The sequence below is a fragment of the Solea solea genome, chromosome 16 (genome assembly GCF_958295425.1).
Source record: "Solea solea chromosome 16, fSolSol10.1, whole genome shotgun sequence".
Classification (NCBI taxonomy): domain Eukaryota; kingdom Metazoa; phylum Chordata; class Actinopteri; order Pleuronectiformes; family Soleidae; genus Solea; species Solea solea.
In genome coordinates this window covers 10,824,834-10,846,390 of record NC_081149.1, presented here as the reverse complement: position 1 = coordinate 10,846,390, position 21,557 = coordinate 10,824,834, and the positions used below count along the sequence as shown (strand labels likewise).

Sequence of the window (21,557 nt, the reverse complement as noted above, 5' to 3'; positions counted from 1 at the left end):
TACAGCCACTGACAGTATTAAAAGCTTTACTCTCTCCTCTGATTGGACGAGCTCTCCTGTCAGTCATCAGTGCTTCCCGGTCCTGCCTCCGCCCAGACTGTGCTCTGACCGTAAACCTGTCATCAGCAGCACAGAAAAGAAGAAAGAAAGCTACCGTACAATAAAAGGCTATGTTTAGCAGAGTGTTTGCCTTAAATTCAAAGCGTGTGCAAATGAATGCCTTGCACAAGGACTTTGGGCAGGAGGAGCTCAAACATGCTGGGCGTTGTGCCAAGGACAGTTTATGCCTCATGGCTTAACACAAACAGAGAAGCCATTTTCTAAAAAGAATGAGGTAAATTACCTCCTGAATTTTTGAACATTAGAAAAAGAAATAAATGATACATGTTCCCAAGTTATGTGAAAGTTGGTGCAACTTTCTCCATCAGCGTTTAACCTTAGGGGGTGCTACGGAGCCATTTTGCACCACTTTTCCACATTTTCTTTATTGTATCAAATTTTTTAGCCAGTTCTAATTTGCGTGACAATTTCGTCAAAATGTTTGAGGCCTTAAAAATGCGATCATTGCGGAAGAAAAAAGTAATAAATAGTAGAAGAACAACAGGTCCTCGCTGGCCTTAAATAGGAAAATATAAATAGAATAACATGTTCCCGTTATCGTACGTTTTAGCTTTAGGGGCTCAAAAATGCAATCATTTGAAGAATTTGAAGAATCCTAAAAGAACAATAGCTCCTCACACCACTGTGAGTGCTAGCTTGGGCCCTATATCTTTTTTTCCAAACTCATAATATTTATTGTAGCGTTATCGACTAAAATGTTGAAAATCCTCTCACTAGGTCACATTATGCTTCAACCCTAATGTTTTATTGGAGGATATAACAATACTTTTTACATTTTATAAAATTTTAAATATGTTTCTTTGCCTGTCTGTCATTAAAAAAAAAAGTATAATTGTATATAAAAGAGCATATAAGAATATACAAGAAAAACACAAATACAGTGAAAGGAACATTATTATAGAGCATTTTGGTGTTTTCCCAATAAATAGTTCCTTGCTCCATCCCACCTGATCTCGTGGTAACACACGGTAGTGTGGTTTTGGATGTTAGCAGCACTTACCAAATATAGATCTTTGCCCAGTGAAAGGGTTAAAAAGAGAATCCTGAAAATGTATTTCAAATTGGTTTTTAACTCTTTTTAGTTGCTGCTGGCAAAATAATACTATAAAACCCTGGCGTATAACTAGTAACAAAGCCACAAACATAACCACAATGAAAACCTAAAATGGCTCCACCTCAGTTACAGTCAGTTGCCAGCTTTAGAGATGCTAATGTGAAGGTCTAGGTCACATTTTTCACATTCTGTAATTCCACAAACGAGGTTTTCAATGTCGCTAGCACAAGTGTCTCTGGAACAGTAAATATCAGCACAAAAGTGTAATATCACAGTGACAATGCTAACATGCTGATGCTAAGCAAGTAAAAGTCATTTCTGTTTTACCACAGGAATATTTGTCCCTGGTTTTTAATAATCCATTTTGAATATTTCCAGTAAACTGTCAGCCAGTGATGCAGAGATGTTCTTTAGCAGATGTTGGATTAAAATATCTGCCGTTTTAAACACTAGCGTTAGCTTAAAAAGTTTCCCCTTAATGACAACTGACAGAAAGTTAAGGAGCAGGTTTATAGTTAAGTGGAAGTTGTAATTAGACGCACGTTACCAGGGTCACCTTAGTAAAGGGGCTATTTAATTACTAACCCTGTCTACTATCTTGGTGTCCTCTACACACCTCAAAGTGTATAAAACCAAAGAAAGTGGCCAGTATTAGCTGTAAGAATTGTTTCTCTGTGATAGATAGATAATGTCCAGACAAAATATATAGCGTTATCCAACCTATCAGGTTATGTAATACGTAGAGTGCTGCATTCACGGTCAGTCTTGGAGAGACAGTCAAGTCGTATCTTCTGTGGTATGAAGTGGTATGACTTTCCTTGTCAGTTTTCTGTAATTATTGACCAAAATGAGAACAAGAGTTCTTAGGCATTCAGAGAATAATCAGGCCTCCTCAGTCATTCCTCTCTCCTTGTGTTATTGTTTTTGTGGATTATAGGCTCAATCCTTACAGGCTAAACTGGCTCAGCTGGGATACAAGCAGACGGGATCCTCATACGTTTCATTTTATTACATTTTCGGGGGTTATGTGAGATATGAAGGTAACAAACACAACGTATACTTGTTATTTGTGTCACATGAGTAAAGTACTTAAATGCTGGATTCACTCGTGTTTTGATGGTTAATAATTGAGTGCTCTGTTCTTGACACTCACTTTAATGAAGGCTTACTTTCCAAAATATCATTGTTGTAGTGGCGAAAGTACACTCAATTAATTAATTCCAGACTCGTAGGTACTGTTGTAATTCATCAATCACGACGGCGAGGGAGAGTTGTGTGAAGGGTTTGCACAATTATTTCCACTTGCCGTACATCCAAGTTACATTTCCATCTATATGTATCTGTATAAGCTACTCGAGGATCAGCGTCACATAGAAATATTTCCTTGATGTTCAGGTTGTGAATGACGATCTATAGATTCCAACAGTAAGACAACGTAACCTAAAGTCATGCAAAAATTCAGCTTCTAAACGGACACATCCATCCAACTGCTAGATCATTTTCAGTACATAGCTTCCGATTCCTTTATCTATCATAGCTGTCAAAGATATCAAAGTGTCAATGGTAGCTTTCATCTAAAGATAAAACTGTTAATAAATTACATTGTAACAAGTGTCAAATCTTGCATCAGCCACCCGGCCTAACTCTGAACTAAACTAACTTAACTCTGGCTCCTACAGTTGTTGTTTTTTAAAAATAAGTGAAAGACAAGGTACCAATCTGTGTAGAATATGGTTTCATTCAATTCAGTAAAAACTACCATGATTTGAACTATTTTACTTCTTACAAATCACTTTTGCTGTTAGTTTTTTAAGTAAAACACTGGTTTTGATGCAGGTTAAGATTATATTTCAGCTCAAAAATGTACTGTTAATATTTTTATTGCGAATCATCAATACTGACAAAGAGCTCATGGTCTATGATTATTAAGTCCAATTATTGATCTGTTCTCATATCCAGATAATAACTCCAGACTCATTTGTCCCGTACGACGACACACAGAACAGTAAAAGGTAAAAACCATGGCGTGGCCACACTGTAACGACAGATGTTATAGTAAATATCATTCACTAATCTGGCCGAGCTGAAACGCAAGCACACGAATCCATGCTGACTTTTAATAATTCAAACGGTGTGGTCAACAATCCTGGCATAACGACTTCATGATGTGACAGAAAAATAGACTGTATCAATAAAACTAAGCTACTATTCCCCAGGTAGTATCTTTTCTTTGAACCAGGGTTGCATGTATGCTCCGTCACTGTTACAGAACTGTTTTTAACATTTGTTCAATTGTAGATTAGGCAGCGGGCAGCAGGCGCCCATAAACAAATGAGACGGGCAGTAAAGATGTAAATCAAATGGGGCCCAAACCTCTGTGGCATTATGAATCTTCAGTGGTCATACAGTATCTTCTGAAGCTATAAATGACTCATGGTACTTTTCCAACTGAAAGAATTTGGTCAGCGTGCACAGTGTTTACAACTTCCACTTCAGACTGGCACCTTTTAAATTGCAATCATTTCGGGAACTGATTTAATAAAGTCATTAAACATGTTGAAACGCAAAGTTACAGCAATTCATTTGGACATATTGTTCTCCTGGAGCCTCCACGTATGATTGCATTATTGTTTGCCTAAGGAGTGAACTTTATCTGAGCACATGTTCTCTTTCTCACAGCAACCTTTTAACTTTTTAATACATGTACAGTATATATATATATATATATATATATATATATATATATATATATATATATGTTACAGGTAAATTTGCTCTCTATCGTTCTAAAGGTTGCGGCTGAACAGATACAATACATCAGTTATGCAGACTGTTTAAGCGGCGGTGGATTAACACGTACACGTAAGATGACCTCACTCTTATCTAATGCAAATACTCAAAAGATATTGCAACATTATGTGTTGCTCTCCAGCGTAGCAATCACGTGGATTCATTCCAGTGACTCTTTCTCTTGTTGATACAGTGTGTCTTATTTCAGGAGTGGGTTCTGGGAAAAGGGTTTGTTGATAAAACAGGAACACTTTTTGGATGACTTTCTATTCTCAGCGGTTCCTTTATTATAAAGAAGAAGAAAAAAACCCATTAAAGTCCGTTTTGAATTGTTTCTGTATGAGTTGACAATGTCTTTGTTCTCTGTTGTAATAAGAGTTGACGTTGAATGTTCAATTACAAGCTCAAATTCTGTATTTATTTCCTCTTTAGCTGTGACCCATTTTACAGCATCATTAAATGTCTCTCGTCTCTTTTATTGCCCTTGGTCTCCATTCACTATCTCTCTGTGTACACAACCTCTTCCCAGCTTTGAACATTATAACATGATGCACGTCACTCTCACACTGGCTGTCAACAACACAGGTGGGACGTGATGAAGCACAAATACTCAGTTACTTAAGTAGTTTAGACTTAAGTAGTTTACTTGAGTTTTTCGTCCTGACAGTGTATAACTTTTACTCCCGACATTTCAACACAAGAATCTGTACTTTAGACTACTTTTATTCACGTTATTTTAGTTGTAATGCTGTTGTAGTGAGGTGAATTATCAATCATTTTCATTTTGGTCTCTACTCGTTTTAAAAACACACGGACAAGAAGGCGTCACGAGCAGCAAAGATGTTTCTCACTGCAGTGAATAACAAAGAAAAGGTGTCCTATTTTTTTTTTTAAATTCTGGCAAGTTATCAAAAGAGGTATCATTTTTACTTTTGTAATTTTATACTCATGCACATTTTGAGAGTGTGTGCTTTCTTACTTTGACTTCAGTTAGGAGTTTGAATCAGTGCTGTACGTCCACTTAAAGCTGCATTAAATAACTAACAGCTGATGGTTTCTGTTATTATTTTGCCTCCGTTTGGTCTTTGTGAACAGAAATGATCTAACATTATTCATGTGCTGCGTCCTGCATGTGTTTGTCCTGTCAAACCTGACCCTGAATGACCAGGTTTTCTGAGCAGTAGAATCACTTCTGAAAGATTTTGAGGGTGCTTCGTTGTGTTTGTCTGTTTTACTGTTGTCTCACTTTACTAGCGCGCCGTTTCTCCTGCCTCTGTCTGCGCTGTTGCCAGTCAGATGCTGATAGACTTAATCGGAAAGAAGAAGAATTAGGAATGTGTCATTTTACACACACAGCAATTAGTGATAGTGAATTTGCATTTACTCACTTACTCATCTTCTAACACTTCATCCTCCACATGAGGGTCACAGGGGGCGCTGGTGCCAATCCCAGCTGACATAGGGTGAAAGGCAGGGTGCACCCTGGACAGGTGACCAGTCCATCACAGGGTTACATGGAGACAAACAACCATTCACTCTCACACTCCCCAAAACTGCATGTTTTTGGACAGTGGGCTTGGCTTCCCCAGCATTGTGTGAACTCATTTCACAATGGGGTCAAACTTTTATATTTAAAAGAAATGTACGTTGTTCTTTTACTCAAGTATCCCTTTAAGGTACTTTATACAAGACTTAAGTCAAGAATGTGGCTACTTTTGCCGCCCAAACGACCAACTAACATCCTTTGTGGCGAGTTGAGGCAAATCTACCTGTTTGACATTCATTTCGGGGAAAATGACGCCCTCTTTTACTGGCTGTGTCTGAATAACAATTGTGGGTTACTTCATTAAATCATGTCACATTCCTTCCTGCTCACACCCTGACTATTCATCAACTTTCATGGTCAGTATTCATGTGACATCCAACAATGAGCACAAAGGTCTTATCAATACAAAAAAAAAAAGAAATAGAAACTTTGTTACCGTCACCGTCACAACGCAGTTATTTATTATCAGGGAGAGATGGGAGTGGTGCTGGATTACGCAGGTTTTGGGGTGTGGACAATGTGAAGTACATGAAGTGCGTTACGGTTTGCAGTTCTTCATCTACGTCACCAAACTCACACCCGGAATGCGTGCTGTAATTTGTGGTGATGGGGAACATGGACAGCTTCTCTTTTGTGATTAGAGGAAGTAGTTTATTTCCCCTGGCAGATATTGGAGAGGAAATGAATACATCATATCACAGACATTAGAGAAGAAATCAAAGGTTAAATTAAAGTGGATGTGCAGCGGCTTAGGTCGGGGAATGGGGATATTTTGTACTTTATATGTATGCATACACATACATATACACACACATATATATATATACATACACATATATATATACATATACACATATATATACATATATACACATACATATACATATATACATATTTACACATACATACATATACATATATATATATATATATATATAACAATGTATAATGATGTGTGGCTGTTAAACATAAACATAATGTTGAAGCCATTTTAATTATGATGATAAATGGATGACATCATTTCTTATATTGAATCAGATTAACTTAATCCCAGAAGCACATGTTTTTTATATGCGCATGTGTGTGTGTGTGTGTGTGTGTTAACTTGCATTTGTTACCTCTTTAGGACCTTTTCTGTCATAAGCACTGGACTTGTCAGGACCAGTAGTCCTCATGTCTCCATGAGGGTGAACCACTTCTGAGGATCTGGTTAATTCTAAGGCTAAGATTTTAATTATGGTTAATAGGTAACTGTTCAGATCTGTGTGTTTCCTCACTGGCCGTTCACCTTGACTGAAAACAAACAATTTGTGATTTAGAAATCTGACTAAAGCAAAGGACAAATTAAAATCACTTGGTGCCAAACATTAGGAGAGTTTCACATCTCTAAGAAAGTGTTGAGAAAAGAAAGTTGTGTTAATGATATATAAAGTATTTACAGTGGTCCTGGAATACTCCCTGCTGCTGGGGTGTGAGCCGAGAACAGTTAATGACGGTTGAAATGAAATGATGACGCGTGACACCGAGTAAATACAGAACGATTAATGCATGCCAACCCTTGTATTACGCGTTGCTTACGTCGTTTTCATTTTCCGCTGAAGAAAGGACGGGTAAGAATCTGCTTTTAAAGGCCGAGGATCAGCTTGTTTCTGAAGCAGCAGCACTCGGATCAGTTCCGTGTGTTATATAACATATACACAGCAGGGTGTGAACCATCCAGTCCATTCATGCCTTAAAAAGAAAGAACAATTGTTAAAAAGCTGTTTTACTTACTATGTTTATATACACGTGTGTAAGCTTCTTCTTATTTGCTTTCAGATATAAATGTGATACGTAATATCGACTGTGTTGTTTATCTGTGGTTTATTATTATTCTTTATTGCTGTGTTGTGTAAGTGTCTGAAATAAAGTGAAATCCAGGGTGAGATATTAGTGTAATATATATATATATATATATATATATATATATATATACACATTTGTAAAATTATTTTATATCAGTATAAAAATGTTAAATTATATGCAATAATCCAGCACATTGCAGTTTTCTCATGCTAACATCCATCATGAAAGTTGTGTCACATTGTACAATAACTCAGTCTATCGCATTTTAATATTTTCTATTTTTACCCTTTTTATTTTATTTTGTATTTAATTTCCATTCAGTATACTACTCTTATTGCATATCTTATTTAAATGCTGATCCTATTCCTGTTTTGTATCACTTGTACTTCTGACTCTTTTGTTGCTGTAACACATGAATTTCCTCTTTGTGGGATTAATTAAATTCTAACTTCATTTTATGTGAAAAAAATGGATACATTGTAAAGACAAAGTATTGTATATCACTGCAGGCAACAAGGAGGACAACATCACCACCTAGGGGTGAAAGTAAACACAGCACACAGTATGCAAAGGAGAGGAGCTGTAAAGCCAATTACAATATCACCATCAAACCCACTGATGACTGATTTCATATATTAAGGTATTTCAGCAGACAGGCAGCAGACCACCACTAACCACATAAAGATTTGTCAACATTTTTTTTATTGTTTCTCCCTAACCAGTTTTAAATTCATTGGACAAATACAGTCTCGTGACAATTGTCACAAGAACCTGAAACATAAGAATGGAAGATATCATCGGCTACAAAATTTGGCTGTGATAAAAAAAAGGGGGGTGGGAATAAAAGACAGTAAAATAAAAATGTATACAGGGGTCAGAATTAAGTAAAATAAAGACGTAGTGTTTTGTACAATTTTTTTGTAAACAAAAGCATAATGAAACATAAATGGCCAATACCATGTGGAGAGAGGAGGTCCAACTGAAGAGACTGAACACTGGTTGGCATGAGACATTCACAGAAAACCCTTGAGCAATGTCGTCTGAATGGGTCACATAAATGCCATGTTCACAAAAATAGACTCTCAGAAATGTGACTTTCTTTTACACATACAACAGCATCTCTGCTGCAGACACCAAGCCTTCGTTCCTCTGTCCCTGGTTTAACTGTGATATGAGGTATATGTGAGGCAAATTCTCATCGAAGCCTCGACGGTTCGACATAGCAACGCACTATTTTTTATGATATTACAGCATCGCATTCACTCTGCCACGTTCAGTGATTGCTTAAAACAACAGGCCATTGGGGTGTAAAGGGATCTAAAGGGTCATTCAGCAGAGTGATATCGGCACTCGAGGCCAGTCGCAGCGATGGAAGACAGCGCAATTATTGCTGTCGTTTACGAAACAACGTACAGCATTAAATACATTTTTTTTTTTTTTTTATCAGCAAGACGTTACATCTAACAATTACTAGACAGTATCTTGCATCTGTTCTTCTCAGATATAGGCACCCAATTTCTAATGGGACACGAATGCACGGTATAGCCAGCACATGTTGAAAAGACTAAATGCATAAGAAATTTTTTGGCCAACCATATTTTCTTGCTCATAATGTATGGCTGCCATGGTAACAGCTGAAGAAGTCACTAACACATTTTTTTTTTTATCATCAAATTCAATAAAAAAAGGCAAAGCCGCTAAGTTGGGTAACATGTCAAAAAACTAAAACTAGGGGTTTGAATTACATTTACATTATCCCAATTAAATGTCATATTTTAAAATTCCCCATCCCTTCCCCCATCCCTCCCTCGCAAATCCCTCCCAAAAGGTTAGGAGAAAGAGAAAATGTAATGAAAAATCCCACTTTTCACATAAGGCCCCCCCTCCCCTCCCCCCCACATATCTGCATAAACAGAGTCTCAGTCAAAAAGCCAGTCCATTCCTGACATTTGAGCTTCCTTAATCCAACAGGGCAATGTACTCGATGTACAAAATGGCTCAAAGTGCTAATTGGATTCTTTCTTCTTTTTTTTTTTGAAGAAATAAGAGAACTGAGGAAGAAGAGGAGGGCGGGGCAAAAAGGGGAAGGCCATTTTATCGCTGTCCAACAGCAACCTCTATTGACCAAAGAAAAGCCCTAACATCTGACTTTTGTTCTCCAAAAATATACCAAGGACAACATTTACCCCCCGGAACCAGCCCTCGTTCTCCCTGTACTTCAAACTGGCAGTTCCCCAGACTGATTAAATCTGTTATCTTACATTAATATATATATATATTCTTATAAATATAGATATATAGATATATATATGGCCCTTATTGAAGAAAACTTGAGTTTCACATTGACATGAAAGTACCATAATCTCTATATAGCCAAGTAGAAAGTGTTTCAGTGTTCACGTGAGCTGGCAGCAGTCTGTTTATGTCACACTCATTCAACGGGTAACAAAACAGAAGAAACAAAAAAAAAAAATCCTCTACGAAGTCACAAGCTTGTGAACACCGTGCTCACTGCACCTCGTAGGCTTATCCTTTCTCACTTTTTTCCTGAGTAATACTTTAACCTTGTAACAGACAATAACTTCCATGTTTGTTTTTGCTAGTTCAATTCTGGGCTATTCCCTGCCATTATTCCCATTATTATTATCATTATTATTATTTTTTTTTTTACAGGTGTTCAGTTGATTGCTCAAACACTTCAGCTCATTTGAAAAGAAATACGACCGGCGCTACTCTACGCTTTACTTTAAAGAAGTACTTTCAGTTCATGATTCATGACTAGACCTAATGACACTAATATGACGAGAATAAACAGTCAATACATATTTAACTTAAAAATAACATACTTTAAAAAAATGCATTTGCAAGATGCCTTGCAGGCTTATTGTGGGGGAGAGGAGAGGGCACAGAAACGGATCATCGGCATTATTAAAATAAAGATGTCACTTAGAAAAATAATAATAATAACAACAATAATAATAAAATAGGAGCACTAAAATTTTAAAACAAGAACATCAACTTTAACGACAGTGTGTTCTCTCCCTCTCAGGCGCTCATCTGTAGCTTTGGCTTGTTGGAGTTTTGGAACCTGTGCTAACTGGCTCATTGACATCGGATAACAAACTAGTAAACCCTGAGAATTCAGACACAGACGTACGTATCCTGTGATCCCCCTCCACGCTAGAGTCAGTGCCATAAGACAAGCTGCGGCCATCTGACTTGAACTGGGAGCCAAAGGCCTGGGCAAAGTTTTCTATCTGGTAGGAAGGCTTGGACGAGTCCAGAGGGGCCAGATCCTGAGAGGGGGCCAAAGGGAAGACGACTGTGCCATTTTTGACCGGTGCTTGGTCCTTCTGGCTGCTCAGGTCAGATGGGCTGATCTGGTAAGAGGAAGGGGGAGTGGAGGAGTGCTGCTTCTCCATCTGCTCAGTGAGCTCCTGAGAAGGGGTGAGCTGCTGGTGTGTGGCGGGCTCCAGGCTGCTCAGGTGGAAGCTGTGCTGTGGTGAGGTGCCCGTTAGCATTGCAAAGTGAGATTTTGGCACAGATGAGGGCAACGAAGGCGAGGCCACTGACTGGCCGAACCCACACTCAAGTGGGGACGTAGTGTAGATGTTTTTGTCAGCGTAGAGAGGGTTCCCTGGGTGGGAACTGGTGAACGGTCCTGGGGCAGGAGACGCAGGGCCCAGGGGGAAGCTGGTGGTGTGACTTGTGCGCTCCAAAGCCTGCAGCAGGAAGCGGGAGTACTCATGCATCATCACAGTTTTGTCTCCAGACGGGCTGGAGGGGTCTGTGCCGTGGCCAATGTCAGGACCATTGGCAGGGTTCAGATCCACATGGTGGTCACTGATGTCAAAGTGAATATCGTGGTGAGAGCCATCAGGTTTGTGGGTGTAGTGGTCAAGGAGGCTCTGCAACACCTCATCAGGAATCCCTGACTTGTCGAGACACAGAGGAGCGTCACTGTCCATCACACTGGAAATGACACCTTGTACGACAGACGGCTGGGACGACAAGTGAGCAACACTGACGTCATACTCACCGCCGACTCCTCCAGCTATCACAGGCCCCGATGGGTTTGCATTGTTTGCTGCATGAAGGTAGCGTCTCTTCTTCAGAAACTGCATGGCGTCATCGTAGTTGCTGCTGGTGCCAACTTTGACTCCGTTACTCTGCATGAGGCCAAGTCCGTCCATGCCCACACTCTGCTCCATCGGTACCGATTTGGCCTGGTTTTTGCGATTGGCCTTCTTGAATGCCATTTTTGGAGCCCGGCCCTGATGGCTCTGCTGCATGCTGGGTCCTGGCTCAGTAGTGGAAGACACAGTTTGGTTCTCCATGGAGTAATCATGGATGCTGTAACCTCCTGATGCAGAACCATGAATGTGAGGTACCCTCTCCCCTTCTGCGTCCCCCTTCTTCTTTTTGCGCTCTCCTCCCTCTCCACAATTTTTGGACTTGCCCCTCTTTCTGCCAGTACCACCAACATTTCCCTGAGTGATTCCATAGCTGCCATGCCCCATGTCAACACAACCCAGATCCATCATCCCGGGAACCAGCCCCTTCCTTATGGCTTCTCCACAGGTTCGCTTGTGCTTGAGCAGTCGGTCTGTCCTAGAAAAATACTGAAGGGAAGAAACAACAAATATTTAACAGGAAATCATATTTTCAATATGATCAAAAAACTGTTCTCTTTGAAATAAAAATGTTTTGTTTTTTTTGCAGAAATAAAACAAGGGCCTTGTTTTATAGAGGCCATTTTTGATGCAATCTTTCTGTATCCATGACAAATTCAGGTGTCTGTTCGTAACAACATCCTTTCTAGGAAACCTGACACATCAAGAGGATTTGGGAGCAGACTAGTCCTATTTATTGCAATCAGCAGCCTCACCATTAGATGTCACCAACACTGGATAATTTAAGCCTTTAACTTTACTTAGTTTCGTTGTTTACTGTATAATATCCCCTTAAATGCCCATCCAAAAAGGAGGTTCACTCACCTGTTGGCAGGTCTCACACCTGTACGGCTTCTCTCCGCTGTGCGTCCTCTTGTGCCTCTCCATGTGGTACTTCTGAATGAACCGCATGTTACACTGGTCACAGCTAAATGGCTTCTCTCCTGTCACACACACAAGAACAGCACAGCTTCCCGTCAGTCATTTTCCAGCTTAGAGCAAATGTACAAATGACTTGCAGGTTTGGGGATACAAACGTTTGTCATGAATCACTTACCACTGTGAATTTTCTCATGTCGCTGGAGAAGATACTTCTGAATGAAACTCATGTTGCACTGACTGCACCTGAAGGGTCTTTCACCTAAAATAGGACCACAGAGGTTTATACAAACACAATGGTGACTTGCTTTAAAAAGTCATTCAGAGAAAATAGAGTAAGTGCAGAAAAAAACAACTGCAAATCATACTGCAATTCAATGTAATAATTACTACTTTTAATTATCATCATTATTATTTTGTTTCTCACAGATGTTAAACCACTGCTGTGGAATATCTTTGAGCCATATTTTAACTGCGTATAAACACACACTTCATCAAAAGCAGGCTGTTGCCACGCTTATGCAATGGATTGCATTGTATTTCAGAGGTGTTAATAACACTACTTTCATCTTGGTTAAATCTTTCATTTTTACAGATGCCTTCAGGAACAACCCAGGCTGAACATCATAGTCTGAATTTAGAGACATTGTTTTTCACTGAATTTAACAAAAATAGAACTTTTGTGATACATTATTTAGTTTTTAAGTCCACGTAACACTAGAATGAGGCAAGTGCATCGACTAACCTGCATATAATTTTCATTTTATTTAACAATCAACATTTCTACTTCACCTTTAAGAAGTTATTCAACTCTCTTGCCAATTAAACAGCAACCACACACTCCCCTGCTATAGTTTTAGCACAGGATAGGAGGAGGAGTAGATTGTTTGTGCGTCTAGTTCAAGAGTCTTGCCAACTTTTTGAACATTTGCTTAGAGCTCAGAACGACAATGCAGAAAAACAAACACACCATGCTTGTTTAACATCACGCTGACCCCAGTTTTCATCACATTTAATTAATTTGGCTGCAAGTGCTTTTCTCTTGTGTGTCTCATTATTTTACGTTGTTGTCTTACTGGGTTTACACACAACTACTGACTACCCTTAACCCATGGTGTTGGCAGTATTAGTACTTAGTATTTACTATTTACACTGCAAATATCAAAATAAATGACAAACCAAACATGAGAAAAAGTGGAAATAAGCAGCAAACCCCACCTGTGTGAATGAGGACATGTCTGCGTAGGTGGTAGGAACTTCTGAACGATGCAGCGCAGTGCTCACAGATGTGAGGTTTGGTTCCCGGCGACAGGCTGCCTCCATCTGCATCCAGCATCATTGATTGCTGTGGTAGAACACAGGAAATAGATAGGGATAGGTCTCAATAACTGTAGTCTTTTTTTGTTGTGTAATGAAACACTTAAGTGGTTTTCTTGTCAAACATGACATAATAAACATTATTTTACATACTGTATAAAACAAGGTAATAACTGTACACCAATTGATATTCATGTTGTTTTAAAATCCTGTAAATGTGAAGACATTTTTCATAAGACAAAGGGACATTTATACTGAAATAGAAATAAATGTATATGCATTCAGTAGATATAAAGAAATGTGTTTTGCTGTGACAACAAAAGAATAATTCATGAGTTTATTTTCAAAGCCAACTGTAACTACTGATGCAGATATGTGGAGGGGAAGAATTATATAGTCTAACTGCATTCACGGATATCAATATATATTTATATGTGACAAACCTTTGCCTCGCTTCTTTTCTTTCTTGGTTTACCCTCCTGTCCTTCGCCATTTGACCTTCGACCTTTTCTCCCAGAGGGCTCCTTTCCTAACTGAGTCGGCAGCTGTTTGGATGACAAAGAGAAACGGAGAGAGAAAGCAGGGCGTGAGAGCCGGCCATGACAAGGAAATCACTCGACTGAAGGTTAAGGCCCTTCAGTCTAGATCAGCAAGTCCATGTTTACTGCTCATGTAAACAAACAAATAAGAAATCCATTCATAGACAACATCCAGTGATTATAAATTGGACGTTTGTTGTGTAAAGATGTGGCGAACGAGGCGGAATAACAATGCATGTAATGTATGGCTGTTCTATATGTAAACAGCCTGTAATTCACAGAGAGCCTGTCAAGAAATACACAAACGGTTCCACTGCTCATAACGAAAGAATTAAAACAATTATTCTTCACAAACACTTTGAGTGGGGCACTACACAAAGGAGTTGATCCCCCTTTTCTTCCTTCAGTTTATCCTCATGCTCTGCCATTTTTGCCTCAGCTCACACCCGGCAACTAATTTCCATCTGCAGACAGACGGGAGTAAATGTGGATGCACCTGCTGTTCCTAAAGTCAGCCCCATTTTTAGGTAAAAAAAAAAAATCAAGCAAGAAATAACCAGTGGTATGAATGGTTTGATCTGATAGATGAAAACAGCAACACAATCACAAGTAATATAATTTTTTACACTTTTACTCACAGCAAAGTGTAAAAGATTTAGACCAGAACAAATCAATACTGACACTGTCGGGCTTAGATGGGCAACATGGCTCTTCTAAGTAAAGCAAATGATTCTAAAACTATTCAATTCATAATCTTAACAGTAAATGTGTGAGAAAATATGCACACCATTAATTAATTCCAGCTTTTCTGTTTTATATGCATGTAATCTAAACTACAGATCTCTAATCTTAGTCTGACGCAATACAATTTAAGACTTCATGAAACAGCGAGGGACATTTTGCTGTGGTCTAGTTTGAGACAAAACAAACGTATACGGAAAACACTAAGCACATAAACTACGACAAAATAGTTGGTGATTGCAGTTCCTGTTGTACGACTATCTATTTATGTTGTCTTTTTCTATTCCCCATCTAGTTTTACTGATTTTAGCATTTATTTGTTTTATATTTGTATTTACATTTTAATGTGTCCTTTTGCATGTGTAAATATCTTTTTGTATGCTTTTGTGTGATCCTGCCCAGGCTTATTATTATGGCATGTGTTAGTTAATGTCTATTGTCCTATCTAAATAAAATAAATATACAATGAACATCTTTTGGTTTTAGATTGTTGGTTGGACAGACTTTTTCAATATTTGCTGATATTGTATTGACCACTATTTATTATTATAATGGGGTTAATTAATAGTGATAAGAATTGAAAAAAAATGTAAGGGTGTGTGACTGAACATTTGAAATATGTGCTTTCTAAAAGCTTGTTGTGTAGTATTAGAATATTCTAAAAGTGTAATTAAGAGGACATTTTTAAAACATGGCACATACTAATATTACCATATTAGTATCTACAGCTCTGATGACCTGTGATGACTGGCTATTGTTAGGAGAGTGTGGACGTGTGTATTTCTGTTAGAATGAGCACAAAAGACATTTGAAATGAATTGCAAATGTGAGCTTAAACAAGACAGCTGTGTCCTTGCCAAGACGTTTTTCATTCATGCTAAGGCTGGATGACATCACCCCTCTTCTCGGAGAGAGAAACAGAAGGAGGGAGGGCAGACAGGAAGAGGGGGGGTGATGTTTTCTTTTCTTTTTTCATTTCAAGCCGTCAGTAAAAAAACATGTAAACAAATAGTTTCTCACAAACTCCAAAATATTGTATATATAACACAAGTTAGATTTGGGACTAACGAACCTAAAATAATGTCAGATTACCTCTTCATAGATTGGAAAAGATGCATGTGATTGAATATTCATGATGTTTGATCCCTGACTGACAAGAATGATGACACACAAAAGCACAAGGCAGCAAAAGATTGCATTTGTGTGGTTTTTTTTAACTTTCAGAGTTGCTATAAGCACTGTAACTATGAAAAACTAAAATTGCTTTTTAATTTAAGGTTTTATTGTGTTTTCTTTTCATTATCCCTCAGGCGACGGAGAAATAGAAAGAATTAAAAAAAACACTAAAGGGACTAAAAGGGTGCATCTAATCATCATTTTCATAGTCAATTAATTTTCTTGATTAATAGACTCCCATCAGAAAACACAATTGATAATTGCGTTATTTGCGATGACTAAAACCATAATTTTTACTTGCAATAAAGTCCATCATTCCCACTATCAATTAATCTGCCGTCTTAAATCAAGGAAAATATCTAATTTTCCTAATTCAGGCAAATAAAACTTTACTTTAATGATAAAGTAAAGTTTTATTATTATTTTTATTTTTTGCAGTTTCCCGTTTTGATGGTGAATGTATTATCTTCTAGTTAAGGGCACTGTGATTGGTATTTTTCTCTATTCCTTGATTTCATGTAAACCAAGCCATTAATTATCTGGATGATAATAAGCATGAATGATGTGGCAGCCAAGTCTACAACCCAAATATTCAATATTCCATATGGTAAAACAAAAGGCTGCATATTCTTACATTGTTGGGCATGAAAATCATGAAAATGTTGAGCATTTTTGATTATTATAATACATTTAATCAATTACCAACTGCAAATTAATCATCCTGATTGCACATCAGTGGTACTTACATTGCCCATGTTGAGGTCATGCACCTGCAGGTTCTGGTTGTTGCTGACATCCAGCAGCTCTGTGCTCTTCCCCAGGCCTCCAGGGTAGAGGGGCAGACGATAATCATGCTCTGACAGCTTCTCCTGCTTGATACCCATAGAGTGAACATAGTCACCCAACCCTGCACAGGCATGGCCGCCACCCTGGGTGCCTGTGCTGCAGTCAGGTGAGTCACGCTCCTTCTTCAGGATCATTTCATGTGGTGGAAGGTCCTGCATGACGGAGTGGGCAGCCAGCCGGGTGAAGCTGGTCACCGGCGGGAGGTGGCTGAACATAATCATGCCCGAGCCAAAATTGGAGTCCATACCCCCATTGGAGCGTAGGAATTCATTGCCTATTTTGTCTTGAATGATGTTCATGGTGAAAGATGGCAGGCAGGAAAACTATGAGGTGGTAATAAGTGTCATCCTGTGAAGAAAATAGATAACAGTTTATTGTATGGCTTTTTAACGGAAGCCTGAGTAAGTGATAACAAACACCGGAAAACGATAAGAGCCAGTTAAGCTTGGCATTCTGGAATCAGGGCCACAGCCTCTGATCTCACAACTGTGTGCTTAGACGGATTAACATCGATGGTTTGTGGGTCAGTTAAGAGCTAAAGTCTGGCACAACATCAAGATGAAACAACTGTACACATTTCTCCATTTGCTTTCAGTGTGTATACCGAGTATCTTACTGGGCAAAAAGGTCATGGCGACTGCTGAGCTAGACACAACATAAAACGAGGATTGAAGTTGTGTGTTAATCTGTTTGATGGGCCTGTCAATGGCCCAGTCATCCTATTTGCATGGGCTTATCTGCCAATGAGAGGGTGCACGCACACTAAAAAACACACACAGGGCATTAGAAAGACTGGTGATGAAACTGTGTGACCGCTAAGTGCATGACTACAATAGTGCCAAGTGATGTAACTAGAGAAGAGAGGATTATGTATTATGATACATTATTATATTAGCTCTAACAATAAGTTCACCTTGGCCAATATCCATGATCTAGATAATTACAAATGGGAAAAATGTGTTAAAAGACTCGCTGCTGTCATGCTGTCGAGTTCACTAATTACAGTCTGAGTGATTAAATCTGCCACAAGGGGAGCCAGTATAATTTGAGTCAATCAAGTGACAATTCATAACTTTAGCGTGGTCACAAAAAATATATGTATCTTTGGTAATGTTAAAATATTGTGAATAATTTTTGGGTTATGCAAGTTATGTGTAACATGAGAAATATTGATTAATTAGTTTTCTCTGCTTTCACAAACATGAAATTGAAACAAATGTCTAAATAGAATAATTGTTTTATGCACATTTATAAAAACCTTCCAGATACAAATAAAGAGGCAGCATATGGACAGGAAGTCCTGTTTGTTAATGTTTAAATATCCTTTTGAAAAAAGTACACTATTTAAAAGTGAGTGTAACATTTAGGAGGTACTGTACACACAACCGCCTTAGAATGAGCCTTTTACGTGGGCTTTAAGCAGGGGCAATCTTAATGGGGGACATTTTGTGCCAAAATATTTCTACAGCAGCATAAACAAACAACCTAAGCAGAGGATGAATTTCTTTTTTTTAAAGCAGAAGACTGTGTAAACAACAAAGAACAAATTAAGTTTTGTGGAACGTAAACTCCACTGTAGTTCACTGAAGCTCCAGGGAAAGAGAGGTTAGCAAAGGTTGCACTCTTACATTAGGTGTCACTCATTCGTACACACTGAATCTTGAAAACATATTTCGTATTGCAGTATTATAATAATTCACATTATTTTGGTCAGAATAATCTTAACAGGAAATGATCATAGAGTCCCATGCTTAGATATAACATTATCTATAACATTACAATTAACATTCTAGTTAAATGTGGGTGATTTTCAATTATTTCAAATCACTGCATCCTCCAGCTAATGTCTGCCAAATGCCTTCAGCTCTGGTGTGCTAGCACCAACGACCCAGTCAGCAAACACAAAGCAAACTTAAAATAAATCACAAAACAAAGACTAGTGTTACTTTATCTTTCTCACACGTGTTTCAGTTGACGAATATTGTGTTATTTAAACCCTGCGCTATCAGACCTTTGTGAATAAAGTACCAATCTTATTCGCAAATTATGCAATTAGCCACCAAAGCTAACCATCTGGCTAACCACTCTTGAGGGGCCCTTCTTCTTTGTGATGCAGGATCAGGCAATAATTAATATGGCCATGAAATAACAGCCACACATCCGCGCTGATGGGCACAAAAACAAGAAAAGTCCTGAACAGAAAGCTGCCTTAAGCCGGACAAAGTCTGCGCCTTCGCAAGCATGTGAACAAAGTTAGTTTCCCATTTACCTGAGATTAAAGATTAGGGATTTAGACACAGATAACGCCACACAGTAGACAAGACAAACTAAAAACGCGAGCGAAAGAATAAAAGCACGAACGCTGGTTTGAACAACAAAAGAGACACGACCATCTTACTTCGCCTGTGCTCGTTTAAAGCTCCGTTTACTGGCGTCGTTTCCCCGGACAGTTACCGACTGTAAGTGATGGAACGACCACACGGACGTGACCCATAACAAACGGCCCGGACAACTCCAGCGAACAATGATGCTCGTCCGACTAGCCGACACAAGCTAACTTAGGAGCTAACTAGCGCTGCGCTTTGTTGTCTGTCCCGCACCAGGAGTGTGAGCGGCCACCGCGGCCGACCCCGTAACCAAACTTTGGTTTATTTTAGCGTCTCTTACCGGAGTAGGAGCATGGCCTGGTGTTTTTGGCTCGCGTAGTTCGCCCTCAGCGGTCCGTTTTTCAACATCTAGAGCCAAAACATTGTTTTCCCGCAGCTGCTGGGCTCTTCCATCTTGCCTCGGCGCAGAGGATTCTGGGTCTCGCAGCAGGCGGACCCGTCCTGAACAGAGACGCGTTAATAAATAATCAAACACGATGATCAGTGTGTAGAACAAAAGAAGTACAAGAAAAGCAAATGTATTAAAAAAAAAAAAAATCATACTTTATTATATTTTGTTTAGCATATTTCCTTCAAAGTAAATGTAAAAAAATAAAAAAAAAAAAAAAAAAAAAAAATGGGCTTACACCACACAAACACAGTTGTTTTACATTTCATAATCCAAAAATGTGTGAATTTTCCTGAGGCAAAACACACTGCCTCTGTTATTCCTAATAGATTAAGAAATTTCAGTATAATTGAAAAATGGCTCATAATAAGATAAGATAAATTTGCAGTGTTACAGCAGCATGTAATCACAACAATGTAGAAAAGTAGAACTAAGATAAGGATAACGTTTATCTTATGAATGGCCACATACAATACTAGACACTACTAGATACAATACGCCAGGAAGCCAAATATTTGTTTGTTTGTCAAGTTTATTTAATTCATTGAAGAAGTTAAATATATAAAACAAATCTTTCTAACGCAAATAACAAAACCATGAATGAAAGGGGGCAAGAAAGAAGAGAAATCTTTCACAGTATGTCAGTGCACAATACACAAAGTATACATTTTTATACAAAAAATAGAAACAATACATAGAAATATAACCAAAGTTACATGATTTTCTTTCAAAATGTGAATCTGAATGACCTTTTTTTAAATATTGTAATTGATTGTAATTCATTTGTTCCTAATCTCCCTTCACTACTACATTCCATCCAACTGGTTTTGATTCTTGTTTTTTAAAAGACCTCTGTTCTCTTCAGACCGTTAACACTTTCTCTTTCTCAAACATACCATGAAGTGGGATTAAAAACAAAAATCTCATCGGTATATTTCATTACTACATTTTTTTAATCTGACAAATCAAGGGCAGTAGATGACTTTCCACTGACTTGCTTTTGTTTCTTAAATATTATGAATGAGTAGACATAACATTCAAATCCTTTAGAATACCAGCAGGAGATTCAGACCAAGCATTTGGATGATTATGACAGATGTATCTGGAAGGGAAGCTCTTAGATTTGCCATATGAATGAATATGTATACATCTAAGAGCACATCAGAGTCAGGCTTCGTGCCTCCAGTCCTAATTGCCTTTGCAAATGAGCCAATTAATTCAGAGAACAGAACATTATTAAAATGCAGGCTGTAGAGAAATGCAAAAAAAAAGAAGGATCAGGGAGTGCATTTGTGATGTGCTCGCTTCTTTTATATATGACGATGATGATGATGATGAGAACCCACACAGATGACAGTGATTTCTTTGAAAAGGCTCTCGTCTTGTTTAAATATACATGACGGCGTGATGATGGCTGATGATGAACTGAATATACTTGGATAATAATTATTGCAAATAAGGAGTTAAGTTCAAGTCAAGTAAAAAAACAACATCACAACCTAATTGAAAACAAGAAACTAGATATTAATCATGTCACAGATTTGCTGAAATGAAATTACAAAACTATAGCTGATTAGTTTACTTGCCTAAAGCGTAATGTAAAGACTGTGAAGAAGAAAAAACCCCAGCTAGAATGAGCTGTACATGTTTGTTGTTAAAAAAAAGTAGGTGGAAAAAGAGAAGATATTTATATATAATGGTGTGGAAGTATCCAGCAACTTACACATAGTTAAATAAAGTCAAAATGGTAAATAGTT

General features: G+C 38.2%; 1 protein-coding gene across 2 annotated transcripts; it reads right to left on the bottom strand.

Annotated features, from left to right (window-relative positions):
• Nucleotides 1–8,034: 8,034 nt before the first annotated feature.
• znf281a (zinc finger protein 281a) lies at nucleotides 8,035–19,830 on the bottom strand. Of its 2 annotated transcripts, none has more exons than XM_058654146.1 (7): nucleotides 19,693–19,830; nucleotides 16,926–17,373; nucleotides 14,167–14,268; nucleotides 13,625–13,751; nucleotides 12,585–12,668; nucleotides 12,353–12,471; nucleotides 8,035–11,977 (listed from the first exon to the last, which is right to left on the bottom strand). In XM_058654146.1, the coding sequence occupies exons 2-7, from the start codon at nucleotides 17,322–17,324 to the stop codon at nucleotides 10,409–10,411; spliced, it is 2,400 nt and encodes a 799-aa protein (XP_058510129.1). In that variant the 5' UTR covers nucleotides 17,325–17,373; nucleotides 19,693–19,830; the 3' UTR covers nucleotides 8,035–10,408. The 2 variants fall into 2 exon arrangements, with proteins under 2 accessions (XP_058510129.1, XP_058510130.1); XM_058654147.1 differs by lacking the exon at nucleotides 19,693–19,830 and adding an exon at nucleotides 19,424–19,629.
• Between the last annotated feature and the right edge of the window lie 1,727 nt (nucleotides 19,831–21,557).